Genomic DNA, 26,557 nt, shown 5'->3' with positions numbered 1-26,557 from the left:
CGGTTTGAATCCCGGTCATGCTGCTAGCCATCGGCAGCCGAGGCCCAGAGAGAGCACAACTGGCCCTGCTCTCTCTCCCACACATCGTTTCGCTGCGGTCCTGCTCGTCACTGGCGTTTGCCGGCTGGTGCATTGGAGCCGGGTATGCACCGCTTCCCTCCATGCGCGTTGGTTGGTTGGTTGCCCGCCCGGCGATGTTGCATCGATGGCAGTTTGAAAATTGAGCAGCTTGAGGAGGGGGAGTGTGCTAGTTTGCCCTTACTGGAGGGGGTAGGGGGTTGGTCCAAATCGTGGAGAAAAATGGATAAAAAACAGATAAAAAAAATTCACTTTTATACAATTAAAATGATTTTTTTGTTTAAATGCACTATTTTCCATCACAAGCATTGACAATTTACCACTTAATAGCATTTTAGGTTATTAACGGGACCTGAGGTGCTTAAACATCAATAATAAAATAAAATTTTATATATAAACATCTGTAGTCTATTTTGAGCCAACAGGTTGATCAGACTGCTGGATTTACTAGAAACAGGTTGTTAAAGTACAGATAAGCAGTGAGAACAGTGTAGGTTATTGCTATAAACGGAGTTTTGGAGTATATTAACTGCCAATTTATCTCCTTTTTTCGTAACAGTGTCTTCTTATCCCGTTGCTGTTGCGACACTGTACATTTCCCCCCACTGTGGGACTAATAAAGGATTATCTTATCTGATCACAGTAACCACCCTAATCCACAGATAAACATGATAAATGACTTCGGGGGGGGGTAAACGAACCGGTGCAGAAGAAAATAACAGAGTCTGTTTAATCAAACAGGCTTTTGTTTATTTTATAAGAAGCTACAGTGACTGTACACTTCTAGTCTGCACACACCTGACCACATAAAACACCTGGAACAACACCATGAGCTCTCGCTCTCTCGTCCCCCCTTTTCCTTCTCTCTCCCTCTAGCGGACCCATTCCTCTCTCTCCTGGGATGATTTGGAAACAAAGCAGGTCATCAATGAAGACGGAAACACGGAGGCTGGAATGTTTTTTTTTTTTTGTCTTTAAAAATAAAAAAAATAAAAAGAGGAAAAAAAAAAATGTGAATCAGGGACTGCAGTGAAGTTCATCCTCTTGGCACCAGGCTGGACATCTGTCAAACGTTCATCAATCCACGATCTCTGACTCATTCATTCATTCAACCGGCGTCGGTTCTTCTGTCTGCTCCTCCTCCACCTCCTCTCCACGCTTCCTCTGCAGATCAGAGCAGAGGTTGGATCGTTAAAGGCTACCAATCAGCTTCCACAACTCAGGGTTTCTCTGACCCCCTCAATCCAAACCCAGAACCGGAACACTGAGTACTGGCTGACACTTATCTGAGACGACCTCTAGATTTTTGTAAATAATACGGCCACATCGTTTAGGCAAGATATCATCAATTACAAAAACCTTGCATCTCCAAAACTGCAGCTTACAGGAGGAGGAACAAACCTCCTAAAATTTCAAGTCATTTCAGAGCATTTCTATTGGTCCACACATCACTGTGGAGCATTTTCTATTGGTCCATTCATCGTTAATAATCAATGTGGAGCATTTCTATTGGTCCATTCATCGTTAATAATCAATGTGGAACATTTCTATTGGTCCATAAATCATAATTTTGGAGAATTTCTATTGGTCTATCATGATATTGTAACACAATGTAAAAACAACTGCCAGGTTCACATTCTGTTAAAAAGTAAAAAAGACTGGAGTGAAAAACTGCAAAAATGGATAAAAGGTTTTGTATGACTAACAGTGTGACAAGAAATTTTATTAAGCCCTGTTCACCTACTAATTTTAAAACCACTGATTCCACAAGAAACAATGAACGAATAGGTGTCTCAATACTTTTGTCCAGATGGTGTATAACACTGTAAATACTGCATGCTGTAAGGTTTCTGCCCCTACACTGCTAGAGGTTTTGCTCTTGACCCAGGGGTCCAGTGTGAAAGGTGTCACTGACTAATATAGAAGTGTACTGCTCTCTATTCCTCCTCCAGGACCCACCTTCAGCATTTTGTAGTGTTCCAGACTCCTGCAGTGTTCCGATTTGGCCCTTTTCTCATCTGTGTAGAACATGTTGCACAGCTTGCAGAAGAAACCGCTCCTGGCAACGACGTAGTCAACACCTGCAGGAGCAAGAAGAACCAACAATCATTAGAACATCTCCAAAGTGTTATTTAGAGTTCTCCTCAGATCAACACCTGGTTTGGTGGTAAATCAGGGCTTAATGATGGTGAATCAGGTGAGCTGCTGCTGCTGCTGCTGATGGAGTTGAACACATCCTCCACGCTGTGCTGGCTGGACTGGGGGGTGTCCAGGAGAACCCTGGAGGAACCGAGCTCTGTTCTTCAGACTAGCTCACCGACAAGATCTCACTACTTTCTTTCTTCAGAATGAGAAGCTCTTGTTTCTCCTTTTTACTGGATTTATCTTCACCTGCTTTATCTGTTCTGATGAGATCTGGAGCTTCTGCAGTAGAAACTCTCTCACTGCTGAGAGATGTGGTTTAGAGGAAAGGAGTCTAAAACCTCTGCATGATACTGTACACTATGAGGCCTCTCTGGAGACACCTTATCACCCAGTGCTCCATCAGTGTTAAAAGGTACCTACCCACAGGGTTATCGGGTTGGTATGGGCCGAGCGGACTCTGGGATTTCTCCTCCTCATCGGAGTCTCCACCCTCTCGCACTGGATCCCCACCTACACCCTCGTAGTTCGACACAGGGCTGTGGCGGTCCTACACACACACACACACACACACACACACACACACACACACACACACACACACACACACACACACATACGACAGTCATTCACTGCTGCAGTTCCACCTCACCATCCAGAGGGACTCTACTTAAGGCAGTACTAGGTGGTTTAGAAGGTTGTGGTGGAAATACTGAAAACAAATGGCATAGGAATATTTCTCTAACTCCAGTTGAGCTAAAGGTGCGTTACTCCAGGATTTTTCCAACTAAGACGGTATAATTCTAGCCAGAAATGCTGGAAGACCAAGTCGCATCCCATTAACGTGAATGTGAGCCATTTGAAAATAAATAAATAAATAAGTAAGTAAGTAAGTAAGTAAGTAAGTGGCAATACTAAAAAAGTGTGACAGAACTAATTGAAAGGCTCATCTAAAACAGCCATCCCATCCAGTTTACCAAGCTGGGCAGCCTTCCTGAAAGCTGGTTATTACGGATGCTTTTGCTCGACAGTGTAAATATGAACACGACAGCACAAAGTGGCACGTGCTCACAGAACTGCGCAAAACTCACTATACAGCCTAAGAGATGCAGCCATCAACCCTCTGGGGTCTAAAGGTAATTTCTCAATTTCACCTTGAGCTGCACAATATTGTAAAAAAGGACATTGCAATATTTTTTTTTCTGTGATTTAAATTTTGCTATAAAAAAATAATAAATAAAAAAGAAATCACCACAAGTCAATGATCCAACATGTCATGGTATTAATAACGCACATGGTGAATCCAAGATTGGTGCAGTGGTCTAAATGCTACCACTATGACCCAGAGGTTGAGAGTTCGCATCCCGAGGCATGCCGCTTTGCCATCAGTAGCTGGAGTCAGAGTGAGCACAATTGGCCATAAAGCGCTGTTGGCTGGCCTTGGCGTCCAGTTAGGTGGTGCGGTGGAGCTGGGGATCAGAGTGTGTCAGCTGCCATACTTGAGGCAGTTTGAAAAGAGGCGGTGGCTGACATTACGTGTATCAGAGGAGCTATCCTAGTGTCGGGAAAATTGCTAGTGCTCGGTGGGGCTAGAAAGGGGTGGGTTAATTGGCAGAACCAAACGAGGGGGGGGGGGGGGGGGGGAGATACGACAAACATATCATTTTTAAAAAATGAAATAAAATTGGACAGATATAATGGAAAAATGTGCTGATTTTCCCTTTCAGATAAACAGTAAAAGTGATGTGTTTGATATGATTTGACATTGCATCTGGATAAAAAACATATTTTATGTTTCAAAATGTTCAGAACAGTCTCAGCTCTCTCTATAATGAGACCCCATTAGACCTAGAGCACTGAATGAAGAGATAATCGGACCATGAACCTGGAAATGATATAAAAACAGAGTCAGATGAAGGACCACTGAGAAGATTAGTTTACCTCTCCGGCGTAGTTTCTGGACGACTGTCCGTTCTGTCCCCTCTCCTCTCCGTCTCTGGGCGATCTTATTCCCATCGTGTCGCACCCCCGCTCAAATTTATCTACAGGTGTCCTGAGCAGAAAAACAGTGGAGTCTACTAACGAACACATCGCAGTAAAGACCAAGTCCAAACACATACCAACACTCAATTATTAAATCTGAGTTAACTGTAAAATGGTAGTTTAGCCCCACCCATCCATTCGGCCTACAGCAGTTTAAGCCCATCCATTCGGCCTACAGCAAGTTTGACCCACCCAGCCATCAGCATACAGCAGTTTAGCCCACCCACCCATTCGGCCTATGGCAAGTTTGACCTACCCAGCCATTCGGCCTACAGCAGTTTAACCCCACCCACCCACTCAGTCTACAGCCATTTAGCCCCACCCACCCTTTCAGCCGCAGCAGTTTAGCCCCACCCATTCAGCCCCATGCTGCCAAGACCTCTCTCCAGGTCTTACATAATGCTGCTTTATTAATGTACAGAAATGGGGAACACACCATGGTATCAGCGAATCTCCTTTCCTGCACATGGTGATCTTTAGCACAGAGCCATAAAATGTGGGAGGCCTGCGGGAGTACTTGTGGTACATTTTCTCAGTTGCTTCCTTTGTCTCCATTTGGACATAGCACTGAAAAAGAGAGAGAGGGAGAGATTATGGGTTATTTATTGTTTTATAAACATATTTAATAAAATACATATATATATATACACACACACACACACACACATATACATATACATATACACACACACACACACACACAATACAAACACTATTTAACCACACAGAGTTCTCAAAAATTCTAATATGTGTAAAATGTAATATCCGAAGCTTTATGAACTGTCAATCTGGCGCTGATGAACATGACCCTATTGGCTCCATGCTGCCTAATGCCAGGCGTGGGCTAGAGGGGTATATAAACCCCCCCAGCATTGAGAAGCTGTGGAGCAGTGGAGGAACTGTGTTCTCTGGAATGATGATGGTGGAGCAATCAAATTCTCACAGCAATGCTCCTCCAAAATCTAGTGGAAAGTCCCCTTCTTCTCTGGACAGTAGAGACAGTTACTCCAACAAAAGCAGGATCAACTCTTTATAATACCCTTGATTTCTGAAGAACCGATGACTGAGCAGATGTCCCAATACTTTTGTCCATATTCTATTAGCAGTACAAAGACATTTATGTACCCCTTTTTCTATCCAACAAGACCAACTGGGGGGTGGATGGCAGGGGAGGGGGTGGGGGTGGTTGTGTAGTACTCACCGTTCTGTACATCCTGTTGGAGCAGTAAGCTGTGATTTTCCCAAAAGGCTGAGCGAGTCTAAGGAGGGACATGATCGAGTATTTGAAGGAAGGGAGCATCTTGATAAACAACGATCTCCCACTAGGACCCTACGCACAAACACACAGATACACACAATATAAAAAAATACACACAAACACACACTGACATCATGACGATAACTTGCGCATGTTTGTAAAATGGTAGTTTAGCCCACCCACCCATTCGGCCTACAACAGCTTAGCCCCACCCACCCATTCTAAGAAAAGTTGGAAAAGTAGAGAAACTAAAAATAAAACAAGAACAATCCCTAAAGTTTGACCATAACAGTGTGGAGTTCAGTTTTACTGCTGCTGCTGCTGTTCAGTCTAGACGCAGAGCTGCAGTGAGCTTCCAATCCCAGTCTGGGTGACTGGGTGCTGTGCTACACCAATAAGAGTCCATGGGCCAGACTCCTAACACTACATACACTGGCCCACCTCTGTAATACGACTACTGTAATATGTAAGTTGCTCTGGATAAAAGCGTCCGCTAAATGCCAGAAGTGTAAATGTAAATAAACGTAACACACAGACTGAGCAGCTGTCCGTCACGCAAACAGAGCGTGTGGAGAAATCCAGTACGGAGGGAGGCTCAGAGTGGCTCAGCACCCGGAAATTAAAAGTCTGTTATACAAACGAACCAATAACACAAAATATTTTCAGAAGGATAAATTAAATTAGTGTCTCACATTTGTCTCCTTGTTTTTTGCTTTTGCTTATCAGAAAAATAATAAATATAATAAGAAATAATAACTGATTCATATTGACTGGAAAAATATCATTTTTTTGTTCCTGATCTTTTATATTAGTAGATAAAGATGAATAACAGTAAAAAATTACTATGTTATTCATCTTTATTGTCTTTAATATTAGTTAGCAAATATATAAACAACCTCGAGCTAAACTTAAAAGCTGATAACTACAGAAGAGTTATTTGGTCATTAAGCGATTCAAAATCAGAACTGAATGATCAATTATTTGTTTCAATATCTGACATATTATTCAACCATCAAAAAAGTCATTTGTTGCAGCCTTATTAGAGAACACTGTCTGCTGGACTAGGATGGGCTAGTATGACTACAGTGCAAAAAAACAAAACAAAAACAATAGTACCTAAGAAGGTAAAATCCTCTTAAATGTAGCCTGAATATTTCTCTTTACTTAATTTACATTTTTTTTACAAGTTTAAAAATTATTTGACATATTTTTGACTAGTTTTAAGTGATTTTATCTACTAAAAGTGTTTTTTTTCCACTGGCAGATGGTTTTGTATAGTTTGAGAAATAACAGATAATACAGTTTGTCAATAAATTATGTGCATTATGAAATGTCAGTAGAATAAAACACTTACAGTAGATGAAATTATTATTATTATTATTATTAAAGTAAAATGTTATATAATTAGAAATAATATAATACAAATAATAATATCTAATTAATAATATTAACAATTTGTAATTAGTTATTTTATTAGTCATAAAATTAGGATCATTTTACATTATTTGATCAATGTAGGAGGATATAGGAGGATATCATCTGCTAAGATATTCTTTAATTCTTTAGGGTCACTTCTGCTTCCTGTGCGGACGGAGAGATTTCTGAGACCAAAAATGTATGTTTTCAAAAATATCCGAGTTCATGTGGGTGAGGCCGGAGCCGAACTTCTCACGCTCCCTCTCTGTAATGTGTGAATGGGGTTTAGATTAGAAAGTGAACTGATCTCCTTACCTCGATCGTGTTGAAGGCCGGGCTAATAGAGACGGTCACTGGTCTTCCAATCAGTTCAGACTTCTTGCTGTTTTTGTAGAAATTCACCATCTCATGAGCGTTCTCCACCGTTTCCAGTTCAATCAGAGCCTGAAGAAGCACAGACAGGATAACACAAACATATACAGGTCAGGAGCGTAAAAATAAGTTATTAATATAGGAAAGTATCGTGACATGTTCTGCTACACAGTACTGACATTTTCTATGAACAGGTTACATGTAAAAATTGGTGGCAGTATCATCATATACCCCTGTATCATGATACACATCAAATCACCCTGCCAAAACGTAAAGGGTAAGGGAATAAGTTAAGAAAAGCACTTTGCAAGGATATCTATCTTTTCCTGAGGAATCTGCACGCTGCGCTATCCAGTATTTTCTATTTGCAGATGGCGATATGTAAACAACTGGGATGAATCTATCTGATTCGGCATTTGGTACGTAGGAAAATTAGGTAGAATTTAGTCCAGCATCACAAACACTCAGACTTTCTGAAGGTCAATAAAAACACACCACATATTTAACCCTATTAAATCCTGGACTTACTTATTTTTTTATATTAATAATTAACCATTGAAAATGATTCAGCTGTTACAGAGAATTATTTACTATCCACTATGAATTATCCAGTGCTGTCTATGTTTTGTTTAGTATCCACTATGGATTATTATAGTGGCTATTGTCCAGTATTCACTGTGTATTATTCAAAATCCACTATAAGTTATTCCGTATCCACCATGAATTATTGTAGTGGCTATTAGCCAGTATTTTACTACAAATGATTAAGTATCCACTATAAATGATTCAAAATACACTATTAATTACTATTAATTACTATTACTATATATACACTACACTAAGGTGTAATACCTATGAGTGTAAGGAGTTAATGTACAGGCCACACACAGGCGGGCAGGGTTTAAAAATCTGTCTGTCGGCATCTGATACTTTCAAGAATTTTTATGAAATTTTTATTTTAGAAAAATATTTATTTTCTCAAAAAATGTAACATTATTAAACACTATTTTAAAACATCATTCACACCCACGTCTACCTCATGTCTGTAGAAGGATATGACAAAGTTGACCACGTTTCCAAAAGGGGCGGCCATCTTGTGCAGGGCCTTCCTCACTGCTTTCTTGCGGGCCTCTCTGAACTCTTTTCTGATAGGCCTCACCACCACCACCTTGCCTTCCTGCAGAGAGAGACACACACACACACACACACACACACACACACACACACACACACACACACACACACACACACCTTTCAGCTTACTCAGTCCTCCTCATGCAGACTGAACACACACACTTAACCCAGAACTAGGCTGGATGGATTTTTCTTAGAGAACATCGACAAAGTGAGGACATCTGATTTACTTCTCTGCGTAAAATCTTTCAGGTGGATGCAGGTTATATATATATATATATATATATATATATATATATATATAAATAAAAGTCCTGTTTTTGGTTGTTATGGCAGCTAAATCTAATGTAATTGCCTTAATTCTTTCGACTGAGTGGCTTCTGGATTACAGCAGCAGTAGAAATGTGATGACCAGACCTGTAGCCCACCGTACAGCCTGCCTTATAGTGTGTATATATATATATATATATATATATGGGCTACAGGTCTGGTCATCAGGCTGGCTACATGGCAGGCTTAAAGGCAGGCTGTATTGCTGGCTGTGTGTGGCAGGATGCATGGCTTAGTTCTGGATATCAGACTGGCTACAAGGCAGGCTGGCTATTAAGCCAAAAGGTAAGAGAAAGGTACTAACCAGTGGCTCAGACGTTTCTGTAAATAATAAAAGAAAGACACACAAGACAAGTCTGTTAATTACACAAGCAAATATACTCGCTCTCTCTGTGACACAAACACACACAACTGCTTTGCATGAAGATTGAGGTCAGCCTAAATAAACTGTGAAACATTTCCATAACTGCAGAGCTTTCGTTTTACTGTGAGCAGTCTGTACCTAATGTGTCCAGCTCATCCAAGGTGACGAAGTCATCCATGTTTTCTGGGAAATCCATATCTTCCAGGTCATCCTAGAAAAAGGAATTCACAGTCATGTTTTGTTCACACCTTCTAATTAAGAAGAATATGGATGAATTAAAAAAAAAAAAAAAACTATATTCTACAATTAGATTTCCCCCCTAGACAACAGGCAGACGTCTGGATCTGAGGGACTCTGGCTGGCTTTTGGACCTAAATGAAAGGCTGTTATGAGCACCTGAGCGTCCTCCATGTCCTCCTCGGATGCTTTGTCTCCTTTATTCTCCTCTTTTTCTGCTGGCACTCGCTCGTCCTCCCCCTGCTTCTCTTCTTTAGAATCCGCCCCCTCTCCCTCTCCCTCTCCCTCTCCTCCTCCTCCTCCTTCTTCTCGTTCCTTCTGCTCTTCCTCTTCCATCGGAACATCAACGCCATCCGCAGCTTCTGCATCCACTGGGTCCGATTCATCCTTCAGCTCTTCCTCTGTCTTCTCCACCTCCTCGCTCTCCTTCATCTCCTTCTCCGCCTCTTTCTCCTCCTTCTCCGCCTCTTTCTCCTCCTTCTCAGTCTCTTTTTCCTCCTTCTCCGTCTCTTTCTCCTCCTTCTCCGCCTCCTTCACCTCATTTTCATTCTCCACCACCTTCTCCTCTTTCTCCTTCTCTCCATCCTCTCCCTCCTTCTCCTTTTCCTGCTGGGGCTCAGCAGCTGAAGGCTCTTTGCTGGAGCTTTTGCTCTTGTCCTTGCTGCTGGACTGATATGTGCTCTTGGAGGAAGTGGACTCATTTTTCTGTCTGCTGCTGCTGCTGCTGTGGCTTTTGCTGGCGTCCGACTTCTTGGATGAAGAATGATCAGGGCTGCCATCACTGTAGAGCACAGTTTAACATCCAATCAATTATCAAAATACACTGATATCACACTGAAGGACACACACATACAACAGTCCTGGGACTTTTTATTGAGGTGTTAAGAGGCAAGTGGGTCAAACTGACTGAGTTTAAAAATATGGGATTATATCTTTGGAGCATGAAACCTTTTATAATGGGATTTTTTTAGTGCAATAAACATGCCCAAAGACTAAGAAAATGTTTGTAACCTGCAAAAAGGGGTAAAATATAACATTAAGACCAAAATCTGCCTGCACTTTCTGTTGGAAACATGCAAGCAAAGTCAACCATTATTCCACCCAAGACACAAATCTTGTATTTCCCAACAGGAAGCCTCACGTAAAATGGACACCAGATATAAAAGGGCCTGTGCATGTAGTTCTACTGACACTACGCATCTGTACTCTTGGAGGTTAAAAAGCCCAGGAGGTTCTGGAACAAGCAGAGACTGAAAGATTGAAAACCTACCCCTTCACACAAGCTACACTACTTTCATTATAATATGCTGTAACTTCCTTGTTGGAAACTAGTTTGTGGGTGTTTGCGGCTGGGTGCTGTTTCAAGCCTGGCCTCTGGACAGGTTTTCCCCCTGTGTGAATTTGTCGGTTTGCCACGACCCTCAAAACCCCTGTGTTTTCCCCTCTCCCTGTCTCTCACCCATGCATTGGGATGAAGTATTGCTGCTTTTCCTGGCCTTTATTCTTTCACAGCAGGATGTGTGCAAGGGACTGTTTAGCCTGAATGAACTGAATGGCTAGTTTAATCCCCACTTCACAGTAACACAGAGCATGTGCCCTGCACTCACTCACATATTAATAACTCTGTTTTGCCTTATATTAACTATAGTTCTTTATTATTTCTATCTGACCAGTTGGGTTGCTCTCAAGGTTTCATCCTCTCGATTTGAGGGAGTTTTTGTCTTGCCACTGTCGCCTCTGGCTTGATCACAACAACATCCGTTGTGAAAAGCACTTTATAACTAAATTTTAACTGAACTGCATTGAGAGAGGGAGGATCTATGAGTGAAGATGATCATGAAATCAACTCTGGTCATAAGGATACATTGTTAAATGATGGGGGTAAGGTGTCACATGAGACCCAAATGCCAGATTATTCCATAGCCATCAACTCCAAGAGTGACATTCATTAAAGAAATAAATTTTATATTAAATTCTAAATACAAACGTCTAAACAAATAAAATAAATATATAATAAATAAAATAAAGAACACAAATGTGTTGAATTTCTACTTTTTGCCAACATGCAGAAAAAACATTTTGTGAAAAGTGAATTCATTTCCATTTCACCAGGTAAACCATGAACTGTTATGGGTTAAAATTATGATTACAGCAAATATTGACTAAATTAATATAACAAATATAAATTTATAATATTAAAGTGGAGAAAATATTCTATATTCAACCAAAAATATTCCATAGTCTATAATATATCTTCAATATTGACAAGATTACCAGGTCAATTTGACCAGGGAACATCATTTCTGTTCCGTACAGCTGGACACAACAGGAGGGTTAACAAGAATGAGTGATTTTGCAACGGCTGAAGTGTGTGTGTGTGTGTGTGTAACGACATACCAGTGGGAATCACTGTTTGAGAGAACTTTCAGAAATACTAAAAAATCTTACCGTAAGCTGGACAGAGAGGACAGAGACACCTTGATGCTCTTGTCCTGAATCCTCAGAGGATTACTGTGGTAGTATTTCACCATGATGTCTGCATCCCGCCAATCCACCATCTCTATCAGAGCCTGTACACACACACACACACACACACACACACACACACACACACACACACACACACACACACACACACACACACACACACTGAAATGACTGCTCTCTACATGTAGTCGTGCCTAATATTAAACATGACTGTTCATGCGATGTGTTTAAAATATAAAGTCTCACCCGGTCTTCAGTAAACTTTGATTGACGCACATCCCCAAACATGGCAGCTATGTCCAAAACCTCCTCTTCTGTCTCCTTTCCCACAGGCAGCCGGGATAAACACACCACTGACGGAGACGATGGTTTCATGCGCTTTGCTCCGGGCTCGTAAACCTCAGGCGGCTGTAAACACCACATATTCTTGCCTTTATTTATTTATTTGTTTATTTATTTCCCCCTACTTTGGCTTGTTTAAATAATTCTGTAAAGTACAAGGTACAAAATTCAAAATTATTTTTAATGTAGTATTGTATAATTGTATTAAATAAATTATAAATAAACTTGGTCTATTTAAAAATAATGTCTATTAATGTATGATATTATTCAAAACCAGTGCTGTCATGTTCTACAAAGTAAACTAATGAATTAGCATTTTTCTTTTTGTAAAGAAAAGTGTTATGGTTCAGAGCAAGAGCATTTCTTCCCCAAGCATGACCAGACAGGTGGGGCTTTAGCTTACGTGTATGACCTCCACAGTTGGGGATAAGCAGAGGCTGATTCTGTGGCCCTTGATGAAGGCAGGTTTAGTGTGGTAGTGACTGACCATGTTCTTCGCTTCTCCATGAGAGCTGAACTCCAGGAATCCCTGTAACACATTGTAATTGATAACTCACTGAGGATTACTGAAATATTTTATTTACACTACAAGTCAAATATTTTAGAACAGCCTCACTTTTTCTAGTTTTTTGGACATTTTTAAGATCTTCAAGTCCAGTTAATAACCTGATGGTAATAAGTCCACTGGCCTCAAATGCTACAAAGGTAAGCAGTAAACTGACTGCAGGGTGAAAATTGTGTGAAAAATCTAAAAAATACTGAAAGCGGCATTAAAAACAAACAAACAAAAAACACATTGATTAACAACTTACAGCTGCTCTGTAGCAATGGAAGTAAATTAAGCTTTAAGAATTAATAAAAATATTTAATCATTTCGAAAATCAGTGTTGAGCAGACTGTGTTACTGCAGTTTTCTACTCTACTGCAGCATTTACCAAACACTGCACGTTCAATCATGCTGACGCTCTTATCCAGAGCGACTTACAGGGTTACTTGTATTACAGAGGAGGGCCAATGTAGTGTTAGGAGTCTTGCCCAGGGACTCTTATTGGTGTAGCACAGCACAGTCACCCAGACCGGGAATCAGTACTCTGGATCAAAGTCAGATCACCACAAACATTTCATTTGGGACCGGACCAAGACCACCCCCTTTCAAGGGTCTCGGTGCAGCCAACATAGTTAACGTCGCCCTGGTATCAGCTATCATCCATTTGTGCTGAAAGGCGATCATCAATATCAGCCCAAAAACACTCCAATATCAGACTGATACAATTTCAATGTTCCAATCTCTTATTAATATATCGCCCATGACACGACACACATCCCCAAAGTTATTCTAATACATAACCACCATTCCGTATTATTACCTTGAAGGGAAATATCAGATGCTTCACGATTGTTCCAAACGGCTTCCCAAGCGCCAGCATGTCAGCCACGGCGACACAGCCCATGGGGAATTTGGCAACCACCACTCTTGTGAAGGGCTAACAGAAATACAACACAAAAATAAATAAAGAAAAACAAAAAGAAAGAAAGACTTAAATAAGAAAAAACAGAGTTTAAAGACAACAGTTATAATCGTATTAATTTTTTATAAAATCTAGCATATCAAACCTTACCATATAAGGAGGGAAATGGCGGTCGGAAGGTGAGGGCAGGTCTCCTAATAGTAGGATTTAACAAACAGGATTCACAGAATGACCAGAACAACATTAGAGACAGTTGATTCAACCCCCCCCCCCCAGTGTTTGCATGACCATTCACTGTAATGACTTTTAGTGAGGGAGTTAACTGGAGTTAATTTAGAGAGGAATCAAACTCTTCAGACCAAAATCAAAATCAGTGCGAGTGCCTTTGTTTACATCTTTGTATTGTGATCCAAGGTGGCGCTGAGGACGGCCGCCACAATGAAGAGCTCCTCTGTGCGGTGCTGTTTTCGTTTGTTAATGTTGTTTAATCTATTTTCTCTCTCGGTTTAATACTCGTTAACAGTCTGTTAGTTTGTTACATGTCACATAACATGTAAATTATTTATCTAAATTTTTGTAACTGAGTGTCCTGCTATCCCTTTCTGCTGTTACACTGTGAATTTCCCCACTGCGGGACTAATAAAGGACTATCTTATCTTATCTTATTGTGTTGCTCTCAGCTAGTAAAATTCCTTATATGTGTAACATACTGGCGAAATAAAGAGATTCTGATTCTGATCTTGAGGATCTACTGCGGAGGTGCTCCATACCTGTGCTCCTTTCAAAACTGTAGGACCTTTTACTGGGTAAAGAAGAGCGAGAACTTCGCCGAGACGAGTGGGAGTCGTCTTCTGAGTAGGAGCTGAGGACAGAAACAGAAAATGTAGAGGTTTAACGGTGCATAAAAGTCATGGCTCCCAAAACATCACGATACAGGGGTTATGATTCAGCATATTGCCATATAGTTAGAGCTGGGCAATATGATGATATTCTATTGTAACGTGATAAATGTTGTTATTGTGATACGCATATGGAGGAGACTGCTAGTGCTTAATAAACACTGATCAGCAGGTCAGGTTTCATTACCAACAGTGTAATTAGACTGGGTTAATTAGATGAGCAGCAGATGTTATAGAGTATAAATCACTGTTTTCAGTACGGGAGATGATCTGAATAGTAGTTTATAAGAATCTGTCGCTGCTGAATTACATTTACATTTATGGCATTTAGCAGACGCTCTTATCCAGAGTGACTTACAAAAGTGCTTTGCTATTTACCCAAGAAAAGCCTTAGCTAGTTAGAATAGACTAATAGTTCAAAGATACCTCTAAGCTTTAGACTTTACTAAACACAAGACAATAAGGTGACCATAGTACTCTAATCGTCCAAGTACTCTCTGAAGGGGTGGGTCTTCAGTTTGCGTTTGAAGACAGCGAGCGACTCGGCCGTTCGGACACCCAGGGGAAGCTTGTTCCACCATTTTTGGTGCAGGACAGAAAAGAGCCTGGACGCTCGTCTTATGCTGATGTTTTTAGTCTGTGATTTACATGTACTGTGATAAATATCGTGCATCACGAAAAGAGCCTTTAAATATCGTGATATGGTATTTTTACCATATCGGCCAGCCCTACATATAGTGTGATGACGCAAGCAAAATAATATATTGTGATTTTTGTTTTTTTATATAAAATTTTAGGAAAACTAAAACGGTCAAAACTTCTTACTTAACGGTCTTACTTAAAGTCTTGGTAAAAGAAAAGCTGATTTTTAATCCAATCAGAACAGTGGGATCTGAAGACAGAGCACTACACTGCCAACTAGTGTTCAGGGTTTTAACACAACACTATAAGGGGGGGGGATAACATATATGTAAAAAAAAAAAAAAATTATGTATATGTATATATACATATACATAATTTTTTATTGTTTTTATTTTTTACCCCCCCCCTTTTAGTGTTGTGTTAAAACCCCAAACACTAAACATACACACACAAATATATATTTTATATATATACATATACACATACATACATACACACGCGTGTGTATATGTTTATATATCATATCTCACAACATCTACTAGATATATATATATATATATATATATGTATATATGTATGTATATATACACACACACACACACACACACACGTGTATATATATATATATATATATATATATATATATATATATATATATATATATATATATATATATATATATATATATATATACACACACACACAGTCATGCCCGAAAGTATTCATACCCCTGTCAAAGTTTGACTTAAATTTACTTTTATTTAACCAGAAATTATATTTTTGCCTGGAAATGACACAGGCATCTCCCAGGAGATAACACGATGATGTACAAGAGGCAAGTGGGAAAAAATATTTCTCAGCTTTTATACACATTTGAACAAAAAGTGTCCAAAATTATTCATACCCTTCTCAATAATTAATAGAAAAGCCTTTATTGGCTATTACAGCAATCAAACGCTTCCTGTAATTGCTGACCAGCTTTTTGCATGTCTCCACTGGTATTTTTGCCCATTCATCTTTAGTGATGAGCTCCAACTCTTTGAGGTTCGAGGGTCTCCTTGCCATCACCCTGATCTTTAGCTCCCTCCACAGATTCTCAATTGGATTCAAGTCAGGACTCTGGCTGGGCCACTGCAAAACATTAATGTTTTTGTCTGCTAACCATTTCTTCACCACTTTGGCTGTGTGTTTTGGGTCGTTGTCGTGCTGAAATGTCCACCGGTTCCCAAGGCCAAGTTTCTCTGCAGACTGCCTGATGTTGTTGTTGAGAATCTTGATGTATTGCTCTTTTTTCATGGTGCCATTTACTGCGATCAAGTTCCCTGGTCCATTGGCTGAAAAACACCCCCAAAACATTAGGTTCTCACCACCATGTTTGACAGTGGGGATGGTGTTCTTAGGGTTGAAGGCTTCTCCTTTTTCACGCCAAATGGTGCACACATCATTGTGGCCAAACAATTCAATTTTTGTTTTATCTGACCATAAAACAGAACACCAGAAGTCTTCTTCTTTGTCCAGATGAGCATTTGCAAAGGTCAAGCGGGCTTTTGTGTGCCTTTTCTGGAGAAGTGGTGTCCTCCTTGGCCTGCGTCCGTGGAACCCAGCAGTGTGCAGTGTCCGTTGAACTGTCTGCCTTGAGATGTCGCCACCAGCAGAGTCCAGATTCACCAGGATGGCCTTGGTGGTGACCCTTGGATTTTTCTTCACCTCTCTCACTATTCTCCTGGCCAGCACAGGTGTCACTTTTGGCTTCCGACCACATCTTCTGAGATTTTCCACAGTGCGGAACTTCTTGTATTTTTTAATAATACTTTGCACTGTAGCCACTGGAACTTGAAAACATTTTGATATGGCTTTATAGCCCTTTCCTGACTTGTGAGCGGCCACAATGCACAGCCGCAGGTCCTTAGTGAGCTCCTTTGTCTTAGCCATGACTGTCCACAAACCAACTGCAGAGAGCTGCTGTTTTTCTCCTGTTGAGTTGATTAAAACAGCTGTTCCCAATGAATCAGGGTAATTAGGATGCTTTAAAACAGCTTGGACTATTTGGAATGGTATAGAACTTTGGATTTTCCCAAATACTGTAACAGTTTTCAAAGGGTATGAATAATTTTGGACATGCCACTTTTTGTTCAAATGTGTATAAAAGCTGAGAAATACTTTTTCCCACAATGATGCCTCTTGTACATCATCGTGTTATCTCCTGGGAGATGCCTGTGTCGTTTCAAGGCAAAAATATAACTTCTGGTTAAATAAAAGTAAATTTAAGTCAAACTTTGCCAGGGGTATGAATACTTTCGGGCATGACTGTATATACACACACACACACACACACACACACACACACACACACACACACACACACACACACGCAAATGTAATCCTTTCTAAACAGGGCTATATAAGGTCCTAGCCTTTGTTTAGGCCAGTCCGGATTAATACTGGCAAGACTTTTTGAAATATATTTTGGACGGCAACAATTTCAGCAGCCACTGAACTTCACCCCAAACCAAGCGCTTTACAGAAAAGGAAGAACTGCCACCTTTAAAAGTTAAACATTGAATTAAAAATAACACATTAGATATTTATACTGAGGGAAAAACTATTAACATTTCTTATACAGTTCTTCTAGCTCTGGGTCAGTTCCGACCAGACAGCTCAGTCAGGCTACTGTGTGCATGTAATTGTAGTTATGTCCCATTTACCTCTTCTACCTCTTCTAGAACAGCATAGAACAGATCACTGCAGCTGTAAACTTACAAACGCATGTACTCTCTTCGTGCTTCCATGTGCCGGACACCCCGAAGATGACCACTCCATGCCTGTTAATATGAGAATACAAAACACATTTTTCCCCTCCATAGTGGATACTGTGTAATTGTAACTGTGTAACTGTATAATTTAAGTTAAGAGGGTTAAGGCAGACACATGTCTATTTGGGTCTACCTTGGCTTCGCTGACTTTGATCTTGCAGATGGAACAGACGTGAGGAAAAACGGTGGGGTTGTCATCAAGCTCCATTTCCAAAGCTGAACTGTCCCCAGTCTGCCGCTCTCTGGACGACTTCCTGTGTCTGGAATCCCTCCTTCCTGCTGGACCCGGCCTCTCCGTCCGCCGATAACCGTCTCCCTTCCCGTGATGCTCGTGGTCATGGTTAGAGGAGTGGCCTTCCGAGCGCCGGGACAAACTGGAGGAGGGCGGGCTTCCACGTTTCTCTTTACCTTTCTCTGGAGTCTCCGGTTCTGCCCGTTTAGGCTGGTCCGCCTCCGGCTCCTTGGGTGCAGTCGGCGTCTTGTCTCTGTGGTCTGTGTCAGTGGAGGCGGCCCCCTTTTCGGCCCGCTTGGCTTTGAGCTGCATGATGAGATAAGGCAAGGTCTCCACGCTGATCTCGTTCTCTGGGATCTGAGCTAGCGTCTCCACGTCCTCTGGAGAGAGGCCCAGAGCAGCGTACAAACTGTGGGCCGCCGTGCCGTCCCCCGAACCTCCTTCCATCTTCAACCAGCGCCTACAGGACACCGCCGTGGAGAAGAAGTCCTCCCACTGCTGCTGTCAGGCTGCAGGGAAAGACAGAGGCAATTGCTGCATGTTGCTATGGTATTCCTGGTGGTTTCTGTGATGTTGCTATGGTATTCCTGGTGGTTTCTGTGATGTTGCTAAGTGAGTATGCTAGACAGTTGCTGCATGTTGCTATGGTATTCCCGGTGGTTTCTGTGATGTTGCTAAGTGAATATGCTAGACAGTTGCTGCATGTTGCTATGGTATTCCTGGTGGTTTCTGTGATGTTGCTAAGTGAATATGCTAGACAGTTGCTGCATGTTGCTATGGTATTCCTGGTGGTTTCTGTGATGTTGCTAAGTGAATATGCTAGACAGTTGCTGCATGTTGCTATGGTATTCCTGGTGGTTTCTGTGATGTTGCTAAGTGAATATGCTAGACAGTTGCTGCATGTTGCTATGGTGTTCCTGGTGGTTTCTGTGATGTTGCTAAGTGAGTATGCTAGACAGTTGCTGCATGTTGCTATGGTATTCCTGGTGGTTTCTATGATGTTGCTAAGTGAGTATGCTAGACAGTTGCTGCATGTTGCTATGGTATTCCTGGTGGTTTCTGTGATGTTGCTAAGTGAGTATGCTAGACAGTTGCTGCATGTTGCTATGGTATTCCTGGTGGTTTCTATGATGTTGCTAAGTGAGTATGCTAGACAGTTGCTGCATGTTGCTATGGTATTCCTGGTGGTTTCTGTGATGTTGCTAAGTGAGTATGCTAGACAGTTGCTGCATGTTGCTATGGTATTCCTGGTGGTTTCTATGATGTTGCTAAGTGAGTATGCTAGACAGTTGCTGCATGTTGCTATGGTATTCCTGGTGGTTTCTGTGATGTTGCTAAGTGAATATGCTAGACAGTTGCTGCATGTTGCTATGGTATTCCTGGTGGTTTCTATGATGTTGCTAAGTGAGTATGCTAGACAGTTGCTGCATGTTGCTATGGTATTCCTGGTGGTTCCTATCATGTTGCAAAGTCAGCGTGCTAGACAGTTGCTGCATGTTGCTATGGTATTCCTGGTGGTTTCTGTGATGTTGCTAAGTGAATATGCTAGACAGTTGCTGCATGTTACTATGGTACTCCTGGTGGTTTCTGTGATGTTGCTAAGTGAGTATGCTAGACAGTTGCTGCATGTTACTATGGTACTCCTGGTGGTTTCTGTGATGTTGCTAAGTGAATATGCTAGACAATTGCTGCATGTTGCTATGGTATTCCTGGTGGTTTCTAGGATGTTGCTAAGTGAATATGCTAGACAATTGCTGCATGTTGCTATGGTATTCCTGGTGGTTTCTGTGATGTTGCTAAGTGAATATGCTAGACAATTGCTGCATGTTGCTATGGTATTCCTGGTGGTTTCTGTGATGTTGCTAAGTGAACATGCTAGGCAATTGCTGCATGTTGCTATGGTATTCCTGGTGGTTTCTGTGATGTTGCTAAGTGAATATGCTAGGCAATTGCTGCATGTTGCTATGGTATTCCTGGTGGTTTCTGTGATGTTGCTAAGTGAGTATGCTAGACAGTTGCTGCATGTTGCTATGGTATTCCTGGTGGTTTCTGTGATGTTGCTAAGTGAGTATGCTAGACAGTTTCTGCATGTTGCTATGGTACTCCTGGTGGTTTCTGTGATGTTGCTAAGTGAGTGTGCTAGACAGTTGCTGCATGTTGCTATGGTATTCCTGGTGGTTTCTGTGATGTTGCTAAGTGAGTATGCTAGACAGTTGCTGCATGTTGCTATGGTATTCCTGGTAGTTTCTGTGATGTTGCTAAGTGAATATGCTAGACAGTTGCTGCATGTTGCTATGGTATTCCCGGTGGTTTCTGTGATGTTGCTAAGTGAGTATGCTAGACAGTTGCTGCATGTTGCTATGGTATTCCCGGTGGTTTCTGTGATGTTGCTAAGTGAATATGCTAGACAATTGCTGCATGTTGCTATGGTATTCCTGGTAGTTTCTGTGATGTTGCTAAGTGAGTATGCTAGACAGTTGCTGCATGTTGCTATGGTATTCCTGGTGGTTTCTGTGTTGTTGATAAGTGAATATGCTAGACAATTGCTGCATGTTGCCATGGTAGCTCCACCACCATCATTCCAGAGAACACAGCTCCTCAATGCTGGGGGGCTTTATACCCCTCTAGCCCACGCCTGGCATTATTAGGCAGCATGGAGCCAATAGGGTCATGATGTTGATCTGCTCCAGAGAGTCCTATTCTATTGGCAGTACTTCTTCTCTACAGGGACTAGACAAGCTGTGTGTGTGCATTTGCACATCTGTGTCAGCAATGGGTGCAGCTTAAAGTAGCTGAGTGCTTTTATTAGAAGGGGTGTCCACAAACTTTTTGAAATATTGTGTATGCTATGGATTTGTAGCTGCTGTTGTAAACATACACAGAACGGCTCAACTCTGAACTCATGCTAACAGACACGCTAAACACAGCACTGCTCAAAAGCCAGAGCAGCTTTCTGACATTAGTAGTTTTCTAATATTAGTCTCCATGTGCGAGTCTTCCACAGCAACAGTGAAGTTATTGGTGGTGCTCCATTACACAAAGCTCGTTTTCCACATTTGACAGACTGTAGAATTCAGTATGTCAGAAGGCTAACCTGATACACTCTGCTGCCGTCAGACAGTCCAGTACATCTACAGGCCTGTGCAAAACCTTTAGGCAGTCAGTGAGAGTGTCTACCTGTAATTAACTCTATATAACATTAGAATAAACCCAAATAAACATAAAGTCAGTGGTCAGTGAGAGTGTCTACCTGTAATTAACTCTATATAACATTAGAATAAACCCAAATAAACATAAAGTCAGTGGTCAGTGAGAGTGTCTACCTGTAATTAACTCTATATAACATTAGAATAAACCCAAATAAACATAAAGTCAGTGGTCAGTGAGAGTGTCTACCTGTAATTAACTCTATATAACATTAGAATAAACCCAAATAAACATAAAGTCAGTGTTCAGTGAGAGTGTCTACCTGTAATTAACTCTATATAACATTAGAATAACCCCAAATAAACATAGTCAGTGGTCAGTGGGAGTGTCTACCTGTAATTAACTCTATATAACATTAGAATAACCCCAAATAAACATAAAGTCAGTGGTCAGTGAGAGTGTCTACCTGTAATTAACTCTATATAACACTAGAATAAACCTAAATAAACATAAAGTCAGTGGTCAGTGAGAGTGCCTACCTGTAATTAACTCTATATAACAGCAGAATAAACCCAAATAAACATAAAGTCAGTGGTCAGTGGGAGTGTCTAACTGTAATTAACTCTATATAACATTAAAATAAACCCAAATAAACATAAAGTCAGTGGTCAGTGGGAGTGTCTAACTGTAATTAACTCTATATATAACATTAGAATGAACAGTCAGTGGTCAGTGAGCAGCTCACCTGATTTACTTCAATGAAGGACTGATTAGATCAACGTAGTGTTCTAGACTGTCCAGATAAACAGCTTTACAGATCAGGTTCTCAAATCGTTAAAGGGATTCTCACACTTCAGGCACCGATCACGCCCCTGCTGAATCACTGATAATGACAGCTATACCCTGTGCAGGCCGAGCTGCATCACCTTCAGAAAGTCCTACAAACCTGATAGAGCTTGTTTAGACTGGAATGTAAAATTACACTAAATGGGGGGGAATCTTAAACTAGACGGTGAACATTAACAGAAAGCACATTCTCAAAACCCTCTGGAGCTCCCGGCCAATGACAAACGATGCCGTTAACGAGTAAACTGCACCAAACCGTAAACGACCCAGCGGTGGCAGCTTAGCAAACCCAGGTCTCAAGCCCAGGTTTACTGCACAGAAAACAGGAATGTTCTGTTTACAAGAATTAGGTAGTTGATAGCGTCTGGGCTAGCATCTCGAAACTGCAGAATTCAGTCAAATCCACCACCTGCAGCTCACCTGCTTTAATTTAATGAAATATTGGGTAGATAAATTAGCATATCAACCGCATATTAACTTTTATTTTTTTAGTTACTTCTTATTTAAATATCATGATCGCCCAGCCCTAATCACATTATTTTAAAGACATTTTACACAATACACAATATTTATCATGATGCATGCAATCACACATTAAATACATCAGTATCCACAGACTCTTAAACATTACTATTTAAATACAGTGGTTTATACTGAACATCTGCTGCTCTTCGTCTAATTAACCCAGTCTAATTGCACTGTTAGTAATGAAACCTGCAGCTGTTTATTAAGCACTAACAGTCTCCTCCATATGCTTAGAAACACGTACTGCCTATCACGATAACTAAATTCATCACGATACAATAAAACATCGTCATATTGACCAGCACTAAGTATAGAAGAGACGAGCAGACTCTTTTACAGACTCTTTGGCTGTTGATGCGTTTGGTCTGGGTGTCTGGATATTGCAATGAGCATCATGTATTGTGAAAATGTCTTTCAACATAATCGGAATATTTTTCCTATGTTGCTCAGCTCTAGTTTTTATATATATATATATATATATATATATATATATATATATATATATATATATATATATATATACACACACTGAAACAAAGAGAAAACATAAAATAAAAAATAAAACAAACAAAATGCTAAAATACTTAATGTGGCAACAAGCAACTGAACCGAGTTTATTCAACTAAATAAAAATCCTGAATTAAACAATTCAGCTCATTTAAAGTATTGATTTGAGTAGAAAAGAGAGATTGAACAGACAGGCTACTTTTTACAGAGCAGGTTTACTGTATGGATTGTATAGATTACTTTTATTTTAGCTTAAAAATACAGAGAAAAAGAGTTCAAATAATTTGTGGTGTAAGGAATCGTTCCTACGCCGTGTAATGAACATGCAACGTAATAATATTGTTATTGCTTTTTACTTATATTATTTATATTGTGTCTATATTGATAACTTATCCCAGAATTGATAGAATTTCCCCACTGGGACTAATAAAGTATTATCTTATCTTATAAATTAAGAAATAAGTAATTTAACTTAATATAAATATTCTATTATATTCAATTCAAACACTAAATATTCAATTAAATTAATATAAATTTCTCATATTTATATATACATACATACATACATACATATTGCTTTTTACTTATATTATTTATATTGTGTCTATATTGATAACTTATCCCAGAATTGATAGAATTTCCCCACTGGGACTAATAAAGTATTATCTAATCTTATAAATTAAGAAATAAGTAATTTAACTTAATATAAATATTCTATTATATTCAATTCAAACACTAAATATTCAATTAAATTAATATAAATTTCTCATATTTATATATACATACATACATACATACATATTGCTTTTTACTTATATTATTTATATTGTGTCTATATTGATAACTTATCCCAGAATTGATAGAATTTCCCCACTGGGACTAATAAAGTATTATCTTATCTTATAAATTAAGAAATAAGTAATTTAACTTAATATAAATATTCTATTATATTCAATTCAAACACTAAATATTCAATTAAATTAATATAAATTTCTCATATTTATATATACATACATACATACATACACACAGCTCTGAAAAAAGGCTACCCCACATGATGAGTTTCTCTGGTTTTACTATTTATAGGCAGTGTGTTTAAAGAAATTAACATTTGCGTTGTATTTTATAAACCACAGACATTTCCTCTACATTTTAAATAAAAATATTACTATTTAAGCATTTATTTATTTGCAGAAATGACAGCTGCTCAAATAATGTAAATAAATGATGATAATAACTATAATGTAAAGAAGTTATTATTCAGATTTAATCACAGTACTAATATCTGAACTCTGAGAGCATTCAGAAATCACTATTGTGAAATAATAACGTTGACGGCCAATCACAGCTCTCATGTCTCGGCCGGCTCTCCACTAGTCTTTCACATTGCTGTTGGGACTTTATGCCGTTCATAGTCTGTAGGTTCAGCTAACTCAGCTCTGTTTGATGAAACGCCTGGAATTAAACAGCTGCCTTACAGGTAGAGATAATACCGTACAGGTAGAGATGCAGATTTAAGGTGGAAAATAATAATATTATTAATAATCTTAGTAATATTTTTTCCCAGAGTTGTATATGAAGCATATAATGGTTTAAAGGTTTACTGCTCACATAAACTGCAGTTTAACTTCAGTGCTGAAACCCAGACTGAGTGTAGGAGTTGGGAGCACGCCATGAAAGCAGTAACACTGTCTGTAGCGTTTATTAACTAGCTGCAGTTAAACCCTGGATAATCAAGCTGCACTCATAAAAACAGCTCTCTTGAACCCGGGTATCAAACCCACAACCCTGTGATCAATGATCCAGGGCTCAAACCACTAAAAGCCACCGCTGTACAAAGAAACACGGCTGTTCTGTGGTCAGGAAACAGCAGTGGACATCTTTCAAAGGGGCTTATGTTCTTCACACTACCCGTCCAAATGTTTGTGGACACCCCTTCTAATGAATGCATTCAGCTACTTTAAGTTGAATTCATTGCTGACAGCTTGTGCAGCCCTGTAGAGAAGTACTGCCAATAGAATAGGACTCTCTGCAGGACCATGCTGCCTTATAATGCCAGGCGTGGGCTAGAGGGGTATATAAAGCCCCCCCAATTGAGGAGCTGTGGAGCAGTGGAGGAGCTGTGCTCTCTGCAGGGATGATGGTGGTGGAGCTCCATCCAGGACGGATACTTTTAGGATGAGCTGGGGATGATGATGATGATGATGATGAGGTGGGGTGGTGATCATCATCATCATCATCATCATCCAACATCCTGATCCGCCAATTGCAATCTAATCCTCACAGCAATGCTCCTCCAAACTTTAGTAGAGCCGCCTTCTTCCCTGGACAGTAGAGACAGTTACTCCAACAACAAAAGCAGGATCATCTTTTTTTAATACCCTTAATTTCAGAAGAATAACAGGAATGAATGAGCAGGTGTCCCAATAGTTGCATCACACCTGGACTAATTTTAAGAAGTAGTGGGCAGGTAAGCTAGCTGCTAAAACACTGGTATGCATTAAATCACCACTTTTACACCTTTAAATAATTATACTGCTGTGCATTTATAAAGGTCTGCTGCACAGATGGATAGCACTTTAAATACTGGGTGAGACTCAGGCTGTGTGAAGGGGCTGGGAGCACAACACACAGCGGAGGCTAGCCTGCTGCTAGCCTGCTGTTAGCCTGCTGCTAGCCTGCTGTAGCTAAACCCAGGCTAAGCACAGTTCCACCAAAGCTGCTGTCTAGTCTCGTTTAACTCTTAGGAGCATTTATACAGCGAATATTAATAATATTTATGCTCATAATCAGCTCATAAACATCACAATTCTCCACTTAACATGTTTAGGCCCAAACTTGCTAGCATTAGCATTAGCACTAGCTAGCTAACAAGCTCAGTGACGCGCTAGCTGCAAATGCCTGTCCGATTACCTGGATAAACACTGCCTTAACAAGCCGAACACATGCCTTTATCCCCAAACACCTTCACTTACGGGCAGCAGCCTCCAAAAGTAAGTTAAGAGAAGTTTCCTGCAGCGGCTGTGTGGCATCCTGTTAGCTAGTGATGCTAACTAGCTAGCGCTAACTTCAGCAACACGGATGTTGCTGCTCGCGCCACATAGAAACAAAACTCTAAGCTATTTTTTTATGAGATTGCAAAATGCATATAAGACTGCAGATATTTTTGATTAGTTATAATTACCCAAATATAACCGATGAATTCCGTTTTTCGATGTAGGAAAGTAAAATCACCAGCAAATCCTTACTTCGACATTTTTTGTCACTGGGCCGA

The 26,557-nt window shown here is 40.2% G+C and overlaps 1 protein-coding gene across 1 annotated transcript; it reads right to left on the bottom strand.

Moving 5' to 3' along the window:
- Positions 1-806: 806 nt before the first annotated feature.
- LOC140570362 (uncharacterized) lies at positions 807-26,557 on the bottom strand. Its single transcript, XM_072692613.1, has 20 exons — positions 26,468-26,557; positions 18,160-18,767; positions 17,974-18,035; positions 14,443-14,534; positions 13,823-13,866; positions 13,571-13,687; positions 12,607-12,732; positions 12,108-12,269; positions 11,823-11,944; positions 9,534-10,155; positions 9,276-9,348; positions 9,078-9,094; positions 8,346-8,486; positions 7,253-7,381; positions 5,465-5,593; positions 4,700-4,830; positions 4,162-4,273; positions 2,644-2,770; positions 2,038-2,159; positions 807-1,242 (listed from the first exon to the last, which is right to left on the bottom strand). Exons 2-20 carry the CDS (start codon positions 18,703-18,705, stop codon positions 1,183-1,185), a joined length of 2,934 nt encoding a protein of 977 aa, XP_072548714.1. The 5' UTR covers positions 18,706-18,767; positions 26,468-26,557; the 3' UTR covers positions 807-1,182.

This window comes from Salminus brasiliensis, chromosome 1 (genome assembly GCF_030463535.1).
Source record: "Salminus brasiliensis chromosome 1, fSalBra1.hap2, whole genome shotgun sequence".
Classification (NCBI taxonomy): domain Eukaryota; kingdom Metazoa; phylum Chordata; class Actinopteri; order Characiformes; family Bryconidae; genus Salminus; species Salminus brasiliensis.
The sequence above is the reverse complement of the archived record's forward strand: the minus strand, read 5'-3'. Positions and strand labels throughout refer to the sequence as shown.